General features: G+C 39.9%; 1 protein-coding gene across 1 annotated transcript; it reads left to right on the top strand.

The window, feature by feature from the left end:
• Positions 1-2279: 2279 nt before the first annotated feature.
• On the top strand, positions 2280-17525 carry matcap2 (microtubule associated tyrosine carboxypeptidase 2). The gene is made up of 7 exons (XM_084380386.1): positions 2280-2592; positions 3804-4477; positions 7268-7411; positions 9724-9856; positions 11049-11354; positions 11504-11601; positions 14360-17525. Exons 1-7 carry the CDS (start codon positions 2568-2570, stop codon positions 14516-14518), a joined length of 1539 nt encoding a protein of 512 aa, XP_084236512.1. The 5' UTR covers positions 2280-2567; the 3' UTR covers positions 14519-17525.
• Positions 17526-17734: the final 209 nt, after the last annotated feature.

Here is a 17734-nt window from a genome sequence, read left to right as displayed (position 1 = left end):
GTCAAATTTAAACTCACTGTCAAACATGACACCAAGGCTCTTAATGACAGAGCAGTTTTTTAAACCCAGGGACGGGGGCAGAGCATTAACACAATCGGTATAACGTTCATGATGCCCAAACACTGTAACTTCTGTCTTACTGTCATTTAGATTTAGGAAACTGAGACTCATCCAAGTCTTGATTTCAGTTAGACAAGCAAGAAGAGTTTGTACAGAGTCTTTACAGTTCATTTGTAAAGGGAGATAAATCTGAACATCATCAGCATAGCAATGAAAAGACACATTGTGTTTGCAGAGAATGGATCCAAAGGGCAACATGTACAGAGAAAACAATAAAGGACCTAAAACAGACCCTTGGGGTACCCCACAAGTAAGAGGGGTCACACTAGAAGAAAAAAGTCCTAAATTAACTGAGAAAGTCCTGTCAGTCAAGTAGGACTGGAGCAGCATGAGGGCAGCGCCCTTGATACCAACATACTGCTCCAGGCATGACAGCAGGGTCCCGTGATCGACTGTGTCGAAAGCAGCTGTTAAATCTAATGTCACCATGATAGCAGCACACCCAGAATCAACAGTTACAATAAGATCATTAAAAACTCTTAAAAGGGCAGATTCTGTGCTATGCCGAGGTCTAAAACCAGACTGAAACTTTTCAAAAATGTCATTACTCTCTAGAAATGATAGCAGCTGGGTGGCCATTACTTTCTCCAACACCTTTGATAAAAAGGGGAGTTTTGAGATAGGCCGAAAGTTAGAGAGGATAGATGGGTCAAGACCAGACTTTTTGATTAGCGGCTGCACTATGGCATGCTTAAAAGGGGCTGGAAAACACGCTGAGCTAAAACAAGCATGAAACAACAATAGAATGAATGAGCCAATAGAATTAAAAATCCTTTTAAAGAGACGCGAAGGAATGCTATCTGAAAGGCAGTTTGTGGGGCGTAGTTTCTGCACTACATCCAACAGCTGAGATAGTGATATAGGTTTAAACTGGTCAAAAACGGAAGGGCACATCGGGGGGCAGATGGGTCAGGTGCAACAGGAGGCGGTACTGACCGCAGAGCAAGGATTTTGTTGACAAAGAAGTCAAGAAAATCATTACAAAGAGCAGGTGAAGGTACAATGGGATCAGTTATACATGGGTTTACAAGAGAATCCAGAGCATTGAACCAAACCTTTGGCCTATCGATGTTGTTTGAGACCAGGTTAGAGAAGTAGCCAGCTTTGGCGGCTTTTACAGCATTCTGATATTCCAGTAGACAGTCCCGCAATATTCCAAAAGACACGTGAAACTGTAACTGGATAATGATGACCATACACTGGTCTGTCCACTGACCATGACAGCTGTACGCAGACGACTGATCACTAGTGGTCCGGACTATGTGTGAGTGGACCCTGGTCCACATGGCCCCTGTTCTATCCAGCTGTTAATGCGTTGATTTTGTTGGACAATTAAAAACACCACAAATTTTGTTTTGCCTAGTTGTCGATTGGGCCTATATACTGTTATTGTTATAGGCCCACAGAATGATGGGTTTGTCTGTCTGTCTGTCTGTCTGTCTGTATGATATTTAGTAACAGTAATGAATTGTATACTGTTTTTGTGTACTGTACTGTACTGTAGTGTACTGTATTGCATTTTATACCAATCAAAATATGAACATCATCACTATGACATAGTACATGCATTATGTGACACCCGTGTATATAGTTTATTCTATAAATGTAATACAATACTCTTCTGTAAACTGCTTTAACAAAAACATATTTTTTTGCTCATGCCAATAAAGCTATTTAAACTGAATGATATGAATGAATGAATTGGACCTGCAGTCCTTGTCATCACCACAGGGGGCGCTAAACTTATGGGGCAGGCTCCAGACCCACATGTTTTCAGTGGTCTGTGAGGTACTCTTGTTGCCCGGAATAATCAGTGGTGGAGGAAGTATTCAGATCATTTACTTTAGTAAAAGTGCTCTACTAATACCACACTGCTTTGTGTGAAAGTCAGCAATGGCAACCAGCACATAGAAAACTACAATCATGGCCTCTATTGGAAGCAAATGTCTGAGTTGAAATAATATGAGCGTTAAATACAATCCACTGTCAATACAAATACTTCACATCAAATTATGTATGAATATCAGACAGTTAAAGACAAAGCCCTCCTATTTTCTTCAAGTGACTCAACCTAATCTCAGTTGGACTTCATTTCCCATGAGCGCCCATGTGTATTGCGTAGTTGCCAACGAAACCATGGAAACAGATCAGTGAACGCAGAGCCTACACCACAGACAGCCTCCCGGATCTGTCCTGTCAGTTCGGCTGTGGCTCGGTGTAGGCGGCGCGGTGAAGCTCAGCTCTGCTCAGCTGTTAGCCAGGAAAATGTTTTAAAAATATTTGTGCGTATCGTAATACGTAGTCAACGCAGGTGTCTCGCTTTGTTGTTCGTATTTGGAGAGCATTGGCCGGCTTATATAGCTAGGTTAACTTGCTAAACAACGTTTGTCACGTTGTTCTTAGAACAGCACTGTGGTAATCTAGATTTACATAGATCTTAGCAGAGGATGCTGGAATCGATAAAAGTGACAGGTAATATTACATTTCTCTTGTGTTATCTTATTTTAATGTGACTGTGTGTGAGCTTAATAACATATCAGGAACTAAGTGTAATATCTTAATAATAGTAATGATGGCAACTTTGCTTACAACTACTGATGCGACACCAGCTACCGTTAGTTATCTTCAGTGGTCACTAGCTCCAGTTGACATGTGAGCTAAAAAAAATAACTTAGTATTACCAGGGGAAAATGAGCAATTAGCAAGTCAAATATATTAAAGGAAAGCATACATTTAATAATCGTTCTCCTATATTGTGTTAGATATACACTACATTGTATGTTATCCTACGCGTTTCTGTTGGGATGACTCACAGCACTGACAGGCAGATTCGTGGTGAGCTCACTCAGTGCTGAAACATGCTGATAATTGCAAATTATGCTGATCATTGCTAATCAGGCTGATGAGTGCTAATCATGCTAAATGCTAACCATATGCTTTGAATTAACATTAGTGCTTTGATATTGTGGTTAATGTGATGGAGGAGATAGGGATGTTGTGCAGCTGAATTACATGAAAAATGTCTTCAATTCACTTTGTAAAACTTTCACACCAGTATACAGCAGATATGAATGATTATTATTTAAATTGATTATTTTTAGTCTACAGTTTGATCTATTACATCCATCGAGACAGAATACCCAGCTGATGTGTTAGATAATAGTATTTGATTTGGTGGCTGAGCAGGTCAGTGAGCAGCCAAAGGAGCAGGCTGAGGTCATTATTTTGTGCAGTCCGTCTCAGTGCTCCTGTCCGAACAGAGAGCCTGCTCTTACTGTGATGATGTTCCAGGTCTCCTTACTGGAAATCACACTGCCCTGCCCTCTGACTCTTTGCTGTACTGTCAGTCTCTGGAGACATGATGAGAGTAATTTCCTCTGTGATAGCAGGATACCGACTCACGAAACTGAAGAGTGCATGGCCATCGACTGCTGACATAACAGTCCAAAATAAGATTTATATAAGTCAGATGACTCTATGATGACTGTAGAAACCCAGATCAAAAGTTTCATTTATTTAGTACCTTGGGTTTTTTTTAAACTTGGCTTTGAAATAGATCTAATTTTATCATGCCTTGATAAGAGGATTAGTCTATCAAGCTATCTATAAAAGATCCACACGTGCAGGGGATTCTAAAGTAAGCAGCAAACACACTCACTGTTCTCTCATCTTACCTCTTTCAGAAAGACTCCACTGGCCAGAAATAGAGATGTCCAAAAAGTCTGTCTTAAACTCTACTGACAAGGCATTGAGTCCAAGCCAAGTTTACCTGGAGAAGATTTCTTCAGGTGTCCTCAAAGACCTTTTTAGCACTGGTTCCAGCAGCTTGAATGTCCTGCTGCAGGCTGAGGAAGAGGAGAAGAAGAGCCCGAAGCAGTCACCGTTCAAGAGGCCAAAAACATCAGTGAAATGTGGCGCCACATTAAGCAAAAGAAACCGTCCAGGCATGGCTCCTAAAAAGATACGTGCTCCAGAAGGTGGTGGGAAACCTGCACAGACAAATCGTTTCCTCTCAGGTAGCAACTCTAATCTCCCAAAACCAGCACGGAACATCACAGTAGTGGGCAGCTCCATGGGCCTTACCCCTCGTACAGTACCACAGCTCAGGAAGATGTGCATCCCCAATTCCCCTCGTACTAAACTTCCCTCATTGCACAAAGCAGCAATTGCACGGGAAGTGGAAAATGCCAAGAAGCTCTGTATTCTTACAGCCATCAAGCCATCTAATGTTGACAGAGAGAAGGCCAAGTTTTTTAAGTCTGACTTCAACTACAATCCACAGTTTGACTACAGCAACCCTGTATCCGTACTGGTCCTGGCGAGGCACAACAATGCCTCAGATCGTTTTCTGACACAGGTAAGGGTGTGTTTGTGTTTGGAACGATCTAGTTCCCTTGGTTTGAATCATTTGACCTGGTGAGAGAAATAACATCTGCAACAAATACCCTATGTTGAAATGTTTAATAATATGTGTCTTGGCAGTCCTTCTAGCAAGCAGCTATGTGATACGTTCCAACAATTATAGCAAGCAACCTCAAAGCATTAAGTTTAACAACATTAAACTAGTGTTTAGTAATTATTAGTAACATGTCATCACAGCTTATACTTGTTTTACATGAAAAATCTATTCTTTATAAACTGAATATTTGATGTGGTTGAAGGTGCTGAAATAGTAGTGATTTCCTACAGTAACTCTCTCTGCGACAGAGTTGTAGCTGTCATTGGAGACATTGACTGAAGTCTTTTGTATTTTTATGGAAGTAAACAACATAAAAATAAATGTAATAAAATGACTCACTATTTTGAACACAATTTTTTTTTTTATTAAAGTTGCACTTATCAATATTTATTATTATTATTATTTATTATTATCTATATTTATCTATATTTCTATATTCTCTATATAGTCACAGGGATGAACCCACTGAAAATGATCAACTTTGCTGTTCATTTGCACACCTCCTTATTGGGTTTTTTGTTTTGTTTTGCTTTGTTTTTAATTAAAATACTACTTTGATTTTATCTCACCACTTTCATTAACTTAATTTCCAGCAGCTGATTAACCCATTGTACACTATCCTAGCACCAAACAGTAGACATAGTTAGAGACTAGCTGATGAACATAGTTGAGCATTTAGCCGCTTAAGAGCCAAATATTTTCTCAGGAGTTGGTGGAGACCAAAACAGATCTTAAAGGAGAGTGAATACTGGGCTTCCATTCGTCAGACACACAGCGATATTCAACTTGTTCATCAAATTGAATAGATACAATATGAAACATCCAAACAATCAAATCATTTTGGAAACCTTCTTATGAGTGCCCTGAGGTGGTTTATGTTTGTTGGTGGGTGATGAGGGACTTGGGCTCATGATCCCACTATTTCTAACATCCTGGCTTCAGCCATGCTTGTGATTGTTAGAAACAGTATTTATGGCTAAAAAGGTTAGAAGGCTTCACCAGTCTTTACTACATGGTCATATTAAGCACTTTGTTCAGAAACCCTGTTCACCGTTCATTTTGAAATGTCAGACCTGCATAACCTGCAGGGTTGCAAAGTCTTGGTAAATATCAACTGTGGACTAATTCTTACTAATCTCAAACACCGGTTTATAGTCCTTTATTGGTCTTTGAAAGTATCAGAGAAACGGACCTAAAATGGAATAGAGAAACTTAATAACCTGAAACTTGCTTACTTGCATGCTGAAAAAAAGAAAGTACACTCAGTCAGTAAGTGCAAAGGTGGACCAATGTCTGGCCCAGAGGCAGTGAAAGGTCATTCATTACATCTGCAGCGATGTCCTCAGTGAACAAGGTTGGTGCTGAGCTGGCTTGTTTGAGATCACCAACCTCCACATTCCAGCAGTCAGGTAGGATACTGTGATCGCTGAGACTTGCTGCCAAAGCTGTTTAGCATCAGGGCTAATCAGAGCTGCTGAAGGGTGAGTACGTTGTCTCAGTAAAAGTGGAAGCAGAGGAGCATTAGTTTAAAACTGCCTTTGTGCACGTCTTGAATCAACATGAACAGTATGAGTACATGGAGAAATCCAATTATTGATCTGATCAATCACCCCATATGTAAGTGAATAGGGGTATAAGATGTATTTCCAGTGAACAGGAAAACAGCCCTGTGGTGTTCTGTTTCAGGCTCTTTATGTAACACAAGTACACAGGTGCTAAGACAAGGAAAGAGTCAGTGAGCTCAACAGGAAATGCAGTAAAACGATCCTGTGGATGATGCTTGTGTTTTGTTTTCCCTGGAGTCTGACCTAGTTTGTAATCTTTTCTTCCACTGTGTTGACCTTGAAAGTGGACTGTAAATTGATTTGCTGGCATTTGTCAAGGAAAATGCTATAATACAAAATATAGAGTAATAATTCATGGAATGTGGAGCAGCCCTTCTAATGTAAAATAATATTCAACATGAATTCATTCAATGTCAAGCAGGACTGCACTAAAGTTATACAGAAGCAAATGTATGTAAAAATTTACAATACATGTTCTACAGAGGTTTAGAGAAGAAAAAGGTCTTTGCTTTAACACAACAAATCTTATTGGAGCTATGGAACATTAACTCATTCATTTTGGCTCACTACACCTTAGCCTCTCTTACCCCCAGGTGTGCATAAACTACAGATAATGAACTTCTTTTTGAAATACAAGAAAAGTTATTGTTTTATTATTGTCTTGTTGTTTATTTTATCATTGTCGGCCATGAAAAGAAGGTCATTATTGCTTATCAATATCAGCTGAAAAAATACTTAATGTGCATCCCTAAAAAGGACTGAACCAGGACCAAGTATAGAACCTTGAGGAACCCCATAGGATGAAGAGGAATGTTCAATTATCACCAGCTTCTCCACATCACATATTTGGTCTGTAAAAATGATTTAACTGCTTGCCTTTGTTTTCTCTTCCAAATAAGTTGTTTGACTAACTGGTGGTTTACCTGATGTGTTTGTTGCATGTTTGACTTCATTTTAGCGATGTACAGGGTTAGGTGCCCTGAGTAGTCATTTCTTGCTTCTACTTCAGTGCACCAAAGTGAAACATTGCCAAGTACCACCTGTCTGTCCAAAGCATCAACAACAGAAGATGTCAAAAAAGTCATGAGCAGATTTAACATTTTTAATATCACATCTCTTGCAGGCAGTGCACATCATGGAGCTTGCCCTGCAGCGATATGGCAGCTATGAGATGTTTGAACAGGTCACTGGGGGCAACCTCCTTACCAAGAGTCGCATCTGGCACAACGTCAAGAAATACATGGAAAAAGAAGGCTGCTTGGGGGAGGTATGAGGAGAGGCAACTCAGTTTATTTGATGATGCTTGCTTTTTATTTGCACACTCATGGTTTTGTAGTTTTTATTTTTCCATGGTTTGTGTTTAAACACAATAACAAACATAACAGCTCTGGCAGTTCTCACTCTACAGGATTTAACAAAATGTCATTAAGAGGCTGTAATTTGGAGCCTGGTATTTCCCTGTAGCTGCAGTTTGTGTCATGGTGGTTTTGTACTTCATGGTGACGGAGGAGCAGACAACAGGGCATCAAAGTGGATAAGCTCCAGGGAAAAGTAAGACCTTGCAAAAAGCCGCCACTTCACTGAAGTCATCCTGCAGTTTGCTTGTGCGGAGCTCCATTTATGTAACCATCAACGAATACATGTTACATCACCAAGTTAATAATGTTCCACTGAACACATTACACCACATATACCCGCACCTTGTGTATGCTTGGTGAAGCCCTAATGGGTTTAGACATACACATGCAAAGAAATACAAAGGAATGAATGCATTGATGGAGAAATCCACCAAAAAAACTTCTTCCACAGACACGTAATGCAGTATAAACAGAACATGTGCACATCTGCTGCCTGCCCATCTATTTACATTCCTGTCCATTTTAGTATAGTATAGTATACTATATTATTTTTGGTATATCTGCCCCCTCCCCAATGGGACAGACCTTTCAGTTTAAAAAAGTACACAGTTTAGAAAATAAAATAAATAATGTGAACCATTTCAAGACATGAACAGACATGAACAGATGTACAATCTAATACTAACTAATACAACAGCAATGCAATAACTTTGCTAATCTTGTAGTGTTTTCATTGTTATTGTTGTCACTAATATCTGGGTTTTTAAATGTTAAAGGGCCAGGATATTGGTTTAAAACATTTAAAAATAAAAATAAAAATTATCAGCAGAGTGTGAAGAAACAAGAGTGGTGACATAATGTCAAAGACGTCTCTGTACTGTGTTGAAAACTACAGTTGTCTACTTAAGTTAGCATGCTAACCTGCTAGCCTGTCCGTTCTCATAATACCACTTTTTACCTCAAGAGGTGATAGTCGGCTAGCTCCCGTTCTTTCAGCTATATGTATATGATTGGTGACATTATCAAAATAATACTCAGCAAAACAGTCTTGGTTTGTCTTTCCATATCATCAATTCATGAAATAAATCATCAATTCACAGAGTAAGCTGCATAATATTCTGTTTCTATATGCTGTTTTCAACCTCTCTGCAGCTTCAGGCCTCTCCCGTCCCCTCATGCTGTGTCTTCTCGTCCCTTGAACCATAGCCCTGATCAGAGCTGCTGCAAATCACATCCGTACGGTATCCTATGTCTTCAAACTGAACTAAAAAAGTTAAAAAAATTTGCTCAAAGGCTCAATTAACTACTTGCTAACAGCAGCTAGTAGCTACAGCCAAAGACAGCTCGAGCAAAGATTATAGCGAGCAGCAGTTTTCAGTTATACTGCCCCTTATAGTTTTGGAGCGATCTTTGAATTCTGGCCATTTCTTACAAATGACACCTTTGAAGGAAAATGCACAAAGAAATTAACCGCAAAAAAGTAGGGCTGGGTATCAATCAAAAATTTTCGATACCTGTACCAATACCGATACCTTCACTTCGATACCGGTTCCTGAACGATACTCTGTCCTCCTGTCTGTCCAACCGACTCTTCGTCACATTTCTGGCCGAAAAATAGCGTCTGTCCCCGTCAAAAAACTTGAACTCACCAACTGTTTGTCAACCCTCCCAACCGAGGCGCCGGCTTTCTGTGTGAATTATACTCTGGTTCGTCTTTTTATGCCGGAGCTGCTCGGCTCTGTGTGAACAACCAACGGCGGGGAATTGGCGAACCGCCGCTGCGGCGATAATGCGGCGTCTGTGTGAAAAGGGCTGGTAACTTGTGGCTGTGATGGTAACTTGTGACTTTTGCTGTACGCCGAAATCATTTTCCCGGTTCGCACGTACATCTTTTAAGGGGCAAATGCGAGTGAAATACTCGCAGTATAGAGCCCTGCACAGGCGGACTTAAGTGCTGAGAGGAGGATGGTCGGTCCGCTCGTCTTGCAGTCAAACACTTCCTGCATGCCGCAATCACGTGTAACGTTACAGCCAATCATCGGCAGCATTATCAGATCTTGATCCCGTGATTAACCTCTGGGAACTGAAAATTGGCACCGAAAGACGAGGCATATTTTGATACTCGGTACTACAGAAGCATTTCGGTCGGTGCCATAAAAGAACCGAAGTCCGGTACCCAGCCCTACAAAAAAGTAACATTGAGTTATATCTGTGTTGGTAGATTGTAGTCCAGGTGACAGACGACCTTCTGTCCAGAGCCTCAATGACGGTGGTGAACAGCAGGCCCACACTGACCATCAACATCTCCACTGCCCGAGAGCACTGGCTGGAAGGCATGCTGAGGCATGAGATTGGTGAGTACATCAGGAGACATTACAACGTGATTGGCTGTCTTTCAATATCTGCTGACAGACTGTTATTGCTATCAAAACATAGAGGTGTGAATCTTCCCTGGCCTCACAATTCGATAACATTAAGATTAAGCTGTCAACGATTGAAATACAAAACGATTCTCGATGCACCTCGATGCATCTCAGCGTATGTCACCTCAATGATCTATATCACTGCACATGGATACTTTTTCATCATTTAAATTCCCCTTTACTTTAGAAAGTCCTTTCAATAGTCAGACTACAGCAGTCTACAAAATAAAATCTTTTCAATACATTACAAAACAAAGTGTTGATGAAGGTTCTCAGTCATTCAGGTCATGGTAATTCTAAGTGCTGTATCATAGGCTGGACTAGGCTTGACGTTTCAGTTTCTTGAAGACGTTTCACCTCTCATCCAAGAGGCTTCTTCAGTTCTAACTAACTGGAGGGGAGTTTCAGGCTTTTAAACTCTGTGTGGGAGTGTCCTTACAGAGTCCTTAAGAACACGTGTGAGCTCAGAGTTTCAGAGTCGTTAGAGCCACTTGTGGGTCGTTGGTCAAACCGGCCTTCATGTGGGTTGCTAGGGCTAGGTGAGCCTGGTGTGAATAGTTGTTAAGCTGTCCGGGCAGGGAACTTAGTACTGCATTTTAAGTGTAATAAGTAATGTTGTAGGCCACCTCCTCTGTTCAAAGACGGCCGTTTCAGTTTGATGTAGATCGATTATTTATTCCTCTTTCTAACCATGTGTCTTCTCTGGCCAACATGTTTACATTGTTGTCCTCAAAGGAAAGATTTTTCTCCCTCAGATGTAAGTGGACAGCAGAGTCTTGACCTGAGGAGGGCTAACTCCGCGGGCCAGCTCCTCAGCTCTGCTCCAGCTAGTTAGAACTCAGCGTTGGTCTTGTCTTGTTCATGCTTCCCAGCAAGTTAAAAAAAATCCGACATGTGCCCCGAGATGTCCATTTGAAAAAATCAACATAATTTGCAGACTCTTGATTATGTCCTGTCTCTGCATCGATGCAGAATCTTCCCAGCCGCATCGCGATGCATCTTATAATCGAGAAGTTTCCACACCTCTATTTATACACTGTGTCAGTAAACCATTGCATGGATCTAATTGATGTTACTGCAAATAAAGACAACTATATAAATTGTTCTTGTCTCTGTCTATCAGGCACACATTATTTCCGTGGCATCAACAACTGCCACCAGCCATGGAGCAGCAGTTTGGGAAGGAAGAAGCACAACCTGAAGCCGCTGAACCCCACAGAGGAGGGCCTGGCCAGCATCCATAGTGTCCTGTTCAGGAAAGACCCCACACTGTGGCGCGCCGCCCTGCTCTATTACACCGTCTACCAGGCTAGCCACATGTCCTTCTCTCAGCTCTTCCACAATCTGGGACGTTTCGTCCAGGACCCCAACACCCGCTGGGACTATTGTGTCCGAGCCAAGAGAGGCCAGATCGATACAGCACAACCAGGTCACTATGTCCCGAAACAGGGTTTAAGACACGTGTAATGTAACCTGAATTGATTCACAAGTGATACATTCAAAATATCATTCAGAATGATACTATTACCCATTTAAAATTCATGCTTGTCAAACTTCTCTTCTGACTCTCATATGCAGGGTGCTTCAGTAAAGACCAGGTCTACCTGGATGGTATCCTGAAGATCCTGAGATACAGAGACAAGATCAACTTCCCACTGCTGATGGCTTTAGGAAAGGTGATGCAGCTTTACTCTATCTGTCTCATGATATTAGTCAATTTACTATTTCACTGATCAGAAGTAGATGAATAACTGCTGCCTCGGCTATCCATACGTGAGTCTTTTATTATGTCATTCACAACCTGAATCAAGCATGGTGATTAGACCTCCACCATGTGGCTGCTTCTCCCTGCCATTGAATCCAAATGTCTACCCCTCAGACTGGCAGACCCTTACAAGCATCTGTGATACTGTGTTCTGGAATTTAGCAAAAAGTCACTTGTCTGCGAGTGAGGGCTGAACTTTTGGATTCAGCCACAGTTTTCCATTTGTGGGGCCACCTTCTTTGTAGGACAGCCTACGAAGGTGTGCCTTTCAGAAGCCTGATGACTCTTCGTCTGAGCCATCCTCTCCTCCCCAAATCAAACACAGTTTAACGTGCTTCATTTTGAGTTCATGCGCATAGCTTCAAAGACACCCAAACAAATGCTAAATTTGGGATGGTACTCACTATCCATCCATTTTACAGCATGTGTCCTGGTCTCAGTAACAGCAGGCTAAGCAAGATGGGCTCAGACATCCTTCTTCCTAGGCACATCTGCGCAATGCGTCCCCAGACCTGTTCCAGGGTCTCTTCCTAGTTGGACTTGATCAAATTACCCAACTACTTCAACTCTATTTATTGTGAAGTACCAGCAGTCCTTCTCTGAGCACCTTGTGGGTATCTGTGCTGCTCACGCTATCTCTAGGACTGAGCTCAGACACCCTGCAAAGAAAACTCATTTCAGTAGGGCTGTGCAAAATTACATTTTGTTTAAATTTGAAGCTCATATGGAGGTTTTGGAATAGAGCTTTGAATGTGTGTCATTGTACTACTCAAACAAAATCCTCAAATTGAATGAATGAGTTAAATGAGTTGGTCTTTTTTTATTGAATATTTGATTTGAATTTTTAGTGATTATAACTTGTCAACTAACTTTGTCAACATAACTACATCTAGGCACCAGGTTAATCCTATAAAAGCATCAAATATTGATGAAGTAATAATCACACCCTCAGGCTTATATTCTGGGTTCATCCTCAGTAATCTTACAATGCTTCCAAACTGGCAACTTCTTCAGCATCTGTCTACAGTCATTGGTATGAAAGTGATGATGTCTTGATGGATACATAATATGATATATATCCATATATTTTTGTAACAACTTGTTAATTTACTATAACAATGTAAGAGCTAAAATAGATTTTTTGTTAATGTGGTTATATAAATATGATTAATAGGGCTGTTAGATTGCTGCTAGTTCTGTTCATACTGTGTGCAGCAAGCGGGAGATTAAACAGTTTTTGACCACAGTGAAAACGTTAGTTTTAAAAGGGTTAACATTAACAGCATATGGATTGAAGCAGAATATTTCATCAGATAAAAATGTGTGAATTGTCGAAATGATATATGTTTGTTTGTTTTGGTTAAATTTAGAATTTTGGACATGACAACACTCTGGAGGATCTAAAGCAATCTTACACTGCCACCCTACAAACTATTCCTAAAAATAGAATAAGACAACACTGGGTTTAAACAGAATAAATAGACATGCAAAAGAAAAGAAGCTGCACAGCACTTATCACAACGGTCCAGTACGACATCTGTATAACTGCTGAGGTCACACCAATCCACCTGCCGGTCTTGTACTCCATCCCCTGTTCTTTCTGAATTTATCTCCACAGTGCTGCACAAAACAGCCCACAAAGCTGGAACTATTAAGTGAACTGGTTTCCTTGATACCTTCAGATGTCAGGCACTTCTCTCTCCATCTTTTCTGGATGCATTCATTAACCAAAGGCTGACATTTGTACAGCCTCCTCTTGAATGTCTTCAGGTCCAGCATACAACACTGATGATGGATTCTCTGTATCAGAGCAGCAGATTGGGCCTCAGTGTTGTGCTGACAGTGTCCTGTAGGAAGGTGCATTCATTCTTTATCTGACTTAACCAGTCAGTTGTTTCCTTTAGTAACAGCAGAACAATCTGCTTTGTGACATACAGCTGCATGAAGTAAAAGGTTAACTACACAGAAGATGTTAACAGTTCAGACATAGAGTGAAATAAATGGAAAGCAAGGCTGAATGAGGCTTATATAAGAACTTCTCTGAGGAGGGAACAGATCATGTTCTTCAGAGGAGATGAACACTGATGATTAAACAAGGTTCTCATTCCAGCTGTTGATGTTGAACGTGATGTAAGAAGTGATGTGTTTTTAATAACATAAGTGGTTTGAGGACGGGATACACAAAATGAGAGTTAGCAAATGATGACATGAATAGCCATGGAGTTTGATACATTCACTAATAACTTCGGTTCAGATGATAATCATCAGATCAAAATGTCAGTTTGTCCAGTACTGTTGTTTCTGCTAACTAATGACATTCCAATCATTCCTAATTATTTTTTGTGTAAGTGCTAATAGTTAATGCTTGCTAATACAGTAAACTAAAATTAGGACAATGTTAATCATGACATGTGAAACATCACCACGTGTCATTTGCCTTTGTCATAGTGAGCATGTTAACATGCTGTCATTCGCACTGAGCCCAAAGCACCACTGAGCTAACAGGACTTCCAGCATGGCTGTATACTCTTAGTCTTGTTTAAATGAATTATTAAGTAATTCATTACTGCTGTACCATTTCTGCTGTAGTTCTGATGGTTCATGCTGATTTCCGATTTGCAGTGCAGCAGGTTGCTTATTCTGTCTCTTGTATTTCTCTGTGGGCTCAGGTGTCCTTTGAAGATGTAGACCGCCTGAAAGCGCTGGCTCAGATGGAGAACGTCCGCATCCCACACTTCATGCAGGACCAGGCAAGGTATGCCGAGCAGCTGACAAAAATCATGGCGGTCAACCAGCTGACTGACGAGGAGCTCAAGACCATCATCTGAGCCCACCATACACTCCTGCACTAACCTGACCACACCTGAGTCAAACACCACTACCCGCTGTGGCCTGCATGCCTCAACACCATCACCGTGCATGGTAACAGTGTGTGACTTGTGCAGTGTGTTGTATTGCATGTAGTGTAGAGTTGTGTTAGACAGGATAAAATCATCTAATCTGACATTGGCTTTTAATTAAAAATCTGTTATTTCACCCAGTCATCACCACCTCAGAGAATCATATCAGTGTGTTTTGTTTAGTTGGAACATTTTTTTAACCAGTGCCAAAACAACACCTGGGTTGCTGTATCAGATTTAGAAATAATACTTTTTCAATACCTTACTTCACTTTTCCTCAACATTTACCAAGCAAGTGATGCCAACTTTTTTATTTTACCCTGACAGTTTCTAATACTCAGTTCAGTTTGTGGTATGATGCCAGTCTGAGGTTTAGGGGGATTTTCATTAATTGTTTCTTTCTAGCTACATCAGTATGGTTTTCAAATGGAGTTTTAATATCCCATGATGACCTAAATTAGAGCCTGACTGATGCTGGATTGTTTAGACTTATATTAATATGTGAGATTTAACATCTGATGACTGCATGTCTGCCGGTATTTGTTTTTTAACATAAACACACCAGCTGAACAAACAAAATTTGGATATTAGAGAATTGTTACCAAGATAAGTACTGAATGGGAGATTTTACAGCTGAAAAATACACTCCAGGCAGTGAATTGTGGTGGACAACGTGTGTTAATTTGTTTTAAACATATATTAGGGATTTGTGTAATTCTGTTTCTTGTTATTTATTCATTAGCGAGAAACGAGAATTAACAGACTGAGGTAATTCTGACCTGGTATTAACATCTGTCCTGAGTGCTCTTATCACAAGTGGACAGCTCCTGAGTCCTTCAGTTCACACCTGGCATTAAATCTCGACATGCGTCTAGATTGACCACATGTATTGGATCTCATTCCCCCACGCTATATGCAAATTAACACGTAGGCTACATTGCAGGGACAAACAGACACAATATTTTTTACACAAATAAAGACATATCTTCATGTAGAACGTTTGCTGAATTAACAAGAAGGCCCAAATACTTAAGAAATTGTTGTAGATAGCATTTCACAAAGTTTATACAGTGTCTCATAAAATATACTCACAAAATTGAGAGTCTGGGGACTTTCTCCACAGGTGTCAAAGAAGTTGTCTATATTAGTTACAGTTTACCGTATTTGTAAAATTTGACATGTTCGTCAAATTTTTAAATGTTCTTTCATTTATCACATATAAACTGTGTTCAAACAGCTGCTATATGTTGGCAGGTAAGACGCACTTTAGACACAGAAACAGACAGGCTGGTACAGCGATGCCATCACAAACTTTTTACAAGGAAAGAAACAACTTAATGTATTGCATTTACTACCCAAATTACAAGAACGGATGAATAATTTTGAATTTGTCATAGCAAAGTTTCACAAAGTGTTCACAAACACCTGCTGCTAACACTGGCAGGTTAAGAGATCCCACATGTTTAATTTGCATTACGGTGAATCACATAGAAGTCAGACAGTGTTTGATCCATTCTGTTCAGAACAGTGTTTATACCAGGTCTGAACATGCTGTTACTCGTAAAATACACTGTTACTTTGACCCACTGCATGCCCTGTGGCCTTCAGTACGCTAGGCTATCTTTGTTCACTTTGCTAACGTAAAATAGAGAAAACTAGTGAGCCATGTGATTTAGTTATCACACCAAATCATCTGAGAAGTAATGTGACAAAACATTTTGGAATTAACACAGTAGATGGAAAATCTGGATAAAGATGAAGCTGTTTGCTGACTTTTCTAATGCATCTGTCATACAGTAACATTAGTTTGTTACTCAGTGAAACAACCATGGTATTGTGAATGAGCCAAACAACATTAACTCTACAATGTATTTTGGCATTAGGCTAAGTGGGTTGCATCAAATTAATTCAAACAAAGAGTTTGTTGAAGTGACATGCTAACACCTACAGTATATTTCTGTGATGCATCTGCCAGGCTCAAATCTGAACGCAGCTCCAGAGGCACGTTTAACAATGAAATTGTGGGGAAATACCTGAATGCTTATTTTTTGTGGGGGATCTTGTGCATGGATATGGTTAAATTTAGACTTGTGATATATTCATTAGTTTTAGTATAAGCCATCAAAAAGATGTTGAGCTAGTTCCAATATAAGGATTCTGTCTTTCTCTCTTGCACCTTTGATCTAAGTGTACTTACCTCGTGTTTTATATCTGTCTCTGTAGTAAAGACGAACACATTCTTGCACTTTGTTTCCTCTTGATACCACTTAAGGTTAATATTTTTGTAGTACAGATTTTAGGCATTAAAATGGAGAATTGTTGCTCATTACAAAGATGGTGAAAGTAGTTTAGTTCAATGCTGTTGTATTAGAGAGAGAAGAACAGATAACGGTGTATGAGCTCCGTTGTTACACACAGGCTTGCTAATTAAAGCTGTGCCTGTCAGCATTGTTCTACATTGCCTGAAAAGAAAATGTCCCTGAAGTGTGAAAGTCGCTTGTAATACTGTATATGACATTTTGAAGGCGTATTCCTCCTTATGCTCTATTAAGCCCCATCGATCCAAGTGCACTGACTTAAAGCCCTGTTAGACTATTTGCACTTTGTTACCTTCAATCTACCTTTCCAGATGCACTGATATGGACAGTTACTGTGTTGGTGTAATTTATACTGATTGGTTTATTTATGATTTACAAAACAACCCAAATGCCTTGTGGTTTTACTGTGATACTTGATGAGTCTTTGTGTTGTTAATACAGTTAATGACCTAATATCAGGAGCATGTGTGCTACTCTCTTTCCTCAAAGACCCCTTAAATGGTACAGTTAAATAACATGGCATTTCTATGTGATGTTTTCTATTTGAATGACTTTTTTTGTGATATTCATACATAGAATCTTCAAATAAAGTAATAAAGTGGACTCCCTGAATATGAGTTATGTGCTGTGTATCTCCCATTCTTTAATTTTTTTCATTTGAAACACAAAACACAGAATGTTGCAATTCAGTCTATTGTTACATATTTGTATCAGTACTGACAATGTTTTTACTTACAATTTTATGAACCGATATAACCTAAAAAGATATCTAAGAAATACGTTTGACATTATAAACAAATGCAACCTGATAAACCATCAAACTCTC

This window comes from Pagrus pagrus (genome assembly GCF_965226575.1).
Source record: "Pagrus pagrus genome assembly, chromosome: 17".
Classification (NCBI taxonomy): Eukaryota; Metazoa; Chordata; class Actinopteri; order Spariformes; family Sparidae; genus Pagrus; species Pagrus pagrus.
Note: the sequence above shows the minus strand (reverse complement) of the source record. Positions and strands in the feature narration are given on the sequence as shown.

Coding starts and splice junctions, on each gene's coding strand:
- matcap2 (XM_084380386.1), top strand. CDS start 2,568: ATGCTGGAATCGATAAAAGTGACAG. Junction 2,593..3,803: donor GGAATCGATAAAAGTGACAG/GTAATATTACAT, acceptor TACCTCTTTCAG/AAAGACTCCACTGGCCAGAA. Junction 11,602..14,359: donor TGCTGATGGCTTTAGGAAAG/GTGATGCAGCTT, acceptor CTGTGGGCTCAG/GTGTCCTTTGAAGATGTAGA.